Source organism: Populus euphratica, unplaced genomic scaffold, assembly GCF_000495115.2.
Source record: "Populus euphratica unplaced genomic scaffold, PopEup_1.0 scaffold203.1, whole genome shotgun sequence".
NCBI classification, from domain to species: Eukaryota; Viridiplantae; Streptophyta; class Magnoliopsida; order Malpighiales; family Salicaceae; genus Populus; species Populus euphratica.
The window spans coordinates 43,023-45,999 of NW_011499983.1; the positions used below are offsets into that span (position 1 = coordinate 43,023).

General features: G+C 33.7%; 1 protein-coding gene across 1 annotated transcript; it reads right to left on the minus strand.

Moving 5' to 3' along the window:
* Positions 1–317: 317 nt before the first annotated feature.
* On the minus strand, positions 318–1,993 carry LOC105139909 (protein LURP-one-related 5). Its single transcript, XM_011046540.1, has 2 exons — positions 1,549–1,993; positions 318–923 (listed from the first exon to the last, which is right to left on the minus strand). The coding sequence occupies exons 1-2, from the start codon at positions 1,771–1,773 to the stop codon at positions 531–533; spliced, it is 618 nt and encodes a 205-aa protein (XP_011044842.1). The 5' UTR covers positions 1,774–1,993; the 3' UTR covers positions 318–530.
* Between the last annotated feature and the right edge of the window lie 984 nt (positions 1,994–2,977).

A 2,977-nucleotide genomic window follows, 5' to 3' on the forward strand; every position in this document is an offset into this window, starting at 1 on the left:
AATACTTTTCGTTTTAGTTAAAACAAAAAACAATTATATTTATCAAACTATAATTAATTTTATAACGTTCATTCTTATACTTAGTATTCGTGAATTGTTATCCATTGAAAGTGAATTCATTTTAATATTATGAGTACTTAGATTTAAATAATCTCCATATCATACTCCTATTATACTTAGTTTTTTAGATTATTTTTTTCTTGCATGTAAATTGCACAACAATACAGTCACCAGATCGACATCACCTCATCTAAATCTATATAGGTTGTCCCTAAGAAATGCCACAACTCTTAACATCCTATGCAACTCATATTGTTAATTAGATAGATGTGATGGGGACAAGAGGAGCATATAATATATCACACATTTCACTCAGTCACACTCTCATGCCACCAAATCTCCATGTCTCTCTCAATGTTTCAAGTTATCTAGCAAAGTGTTCTTATAATATATGATCATAGATTGTTTAACAGACAATGAGTCCATTTCTTATACATTAGTTTATTACAATGACCACAGGCATCAACTCTCTAATCCTCTGTAGCGGGGCTCTCCTTAACTTCATTCTCAACAGAATCATAGCCGTTGATTTGATCGAGAATCAAGACCAGCCCCATGGCAAATGCCCCGTCAAAACCAGGCTTGAGGCACAGAGAGAGGACGTCCTTGCCAAGCACAACATCAGTGGAGGCATCTACTTTGCGTCTGATCTCAGCCACCGCTTCCTTCAATGTATTCAATATCGTGCACGATCTGGTCGCAAAAGATCCTTCTATCTGGTACTCCTCACCTGGATTTCCACACACTTCCACCGTCACGGTACATCGTCCGATCATGGATGTTCTCCGCACACTAAATATCGGATTGCTCCCGTCTGTTCCTTCCCCTTTGTAGCCCTCCCACCTTTGATGCAGACTCGGCCTCTGCGTACAAATTAATTGATTCAATGATAATAATAATAATATATACATAGGTGATTTTGAGAATATATTATATGTTTTTCTATAAAAAAAATTAAAAAAATTAGTAAATTATAGGATGTTCAGTATAATTATTTCAAATAAAAACCTATTCTCGATAATATATTATGATAATATCCAAAATATATCTTTAAAATCATTATAAAAAAAAAAACCTTTAATCGTCATTGATGAAAAATCCCTACGCCACCTCCTATATCAGGAAATTTAGGCACAAAATTATAACCGCATATTTAATTTCTTGTTCACTCACCGGGTTGACTCGATATCATTCAGGTAAGAAATCATATATTTCATTTAAATCTAAAATCAAATAGAATCCCATTAATTAATTGATCCAATTAGGCACTCTCCATTTTGGACTTCTTTTTTTTTTAAAAAAAGAAAAACAAAGAAAAGAAAATGTTCAGCTAGATCTGAAAACCCCTATAGCTCAATTCAGTAAACAAGAGAGGATCGGCTGAGTCAAATCGTTCATCCAAATATATATATATATATATATATATATAGAGAGAGAGAGAGAGAGAGCGAGCGAGGGAGGGAGGGAGGGAGGGAGGGAGGGTATTACCTTTCTTCTGACGGTGAGCAGACAGCGGCCATGGGCGTCCATGAGAACGTGTTCACCCTTGTCACGAGAGTCAGGCCCATACGAGTCAACACGGAACACCAACTCACCTTTGCAATCATAGACAGTGAAGCCATCATTAGCGAAGAACAAACATGTTTTAAACACTGTGAGATGCTTTTCTTCTTCATAGACAAACCCATCATCCACGACTAACCCTCCCTTCATTTTTTCTCTTCTGGGCTCTTCAATTCAATCCTCAAGTGAGGATGATTATCTCACTAAAACACTTTATCCTCAACTTCCAGAGACTAGTCAGTCAGATTCTGAGGAAATCAAGAGTGTCCCATAATAGATGTATACCAACCGTTACAAAAATACAAACGCTGAAGGCAAAGGAATACGAGACGACAAGCACGTGAGCCAAATATCTCGCTGTGAAGGGTAAATACTTTGCTCCCTATTGCGAGGCATGGGGTCCCGTCTACATAAGAGTTTAAATATAATTTGGTCCCTGAGAAATTTATTCAGATTAGCTAAATAGTCCTTGTTCTATCCACATTTGTTAATAAGATCCCTTACTAATTACTATAGTCGATTGTGCTCCGTTTTAATTTATTAGTTTCTAAATACATTCATAAAAAAATATTCCTTCTTTTAATTTTAATTTTAAGATGATTTATATCTTTTCAAATGAACTAGTTTTAAATATTTAAAAATATATTTATAGGGACTAGATATATATTTCTAAAATAATTATGAGTCAAGATTAGTTTTAACTATTAGTTTAGAAATAAAAAATAATAAATATTGAATCTGAAAATATATCTATTTTATTTCTTATATTTTAAAAATATAAAAACTCGTCTTGAAATTATTTTAATAATATATTTAATTTTATATCTATCCATTAGGAGAAAAATCTCTATTTTTTTAATCAAATATTTTTAATCAGGAAAGAATCCGAGCAACCGGGTTCTAGAAAACCGGAAAAAAAAAACCGAAAAAATCAAATCGAAAAAAAAAATAGATTAAACCGATTAAAATTTTAAAAAAACCAGCCGGTTCAGAAAAAAACTGATTAAACCGATTAAAATTTTAAAAAACCTGGTCGGTTTGGTTTCGGTTTTATAACCAAAAAACCAAAAAACCGAACCGAACCGAACCACAAACCGGAAAAACTGAGCCAAAACCGAGCCAAACCGAGCCAAAATTTTCCCTTAAAAAACCGAACCAAACCGAAACCGGTCAGTTTGACCCGGTTTCGGTTCGGTTTCGGATTTTTTTTCTGGTTTGGTTATTTTTTTTGATAAAAACCAAATCGAACCGAAAATGAACACCCCTATCTATCCATTAGGAGAAAAATCTCTATTTTTTTAATCAAATATTTTTAATCAGGAAAGAATCCGAGCAACCGGGTTCTTTGTGATTC

Coding starts and splice junctions, on each gene's coding strand:
- LOC105139909 (XM_011046540.1), bottom strand. CDS start 1,773: ATGAAGGGAGGGTTAGTCGTGGATGATGGGTTTGTCTATGAAGAAGAA. Junction 924..1,548: donor TGCTCACCGTCAGAAGAAAG/GTAATACCCTCC, acceptor ATTTGTACGCAG/AGGCCGAGTCTGCATCAAAG.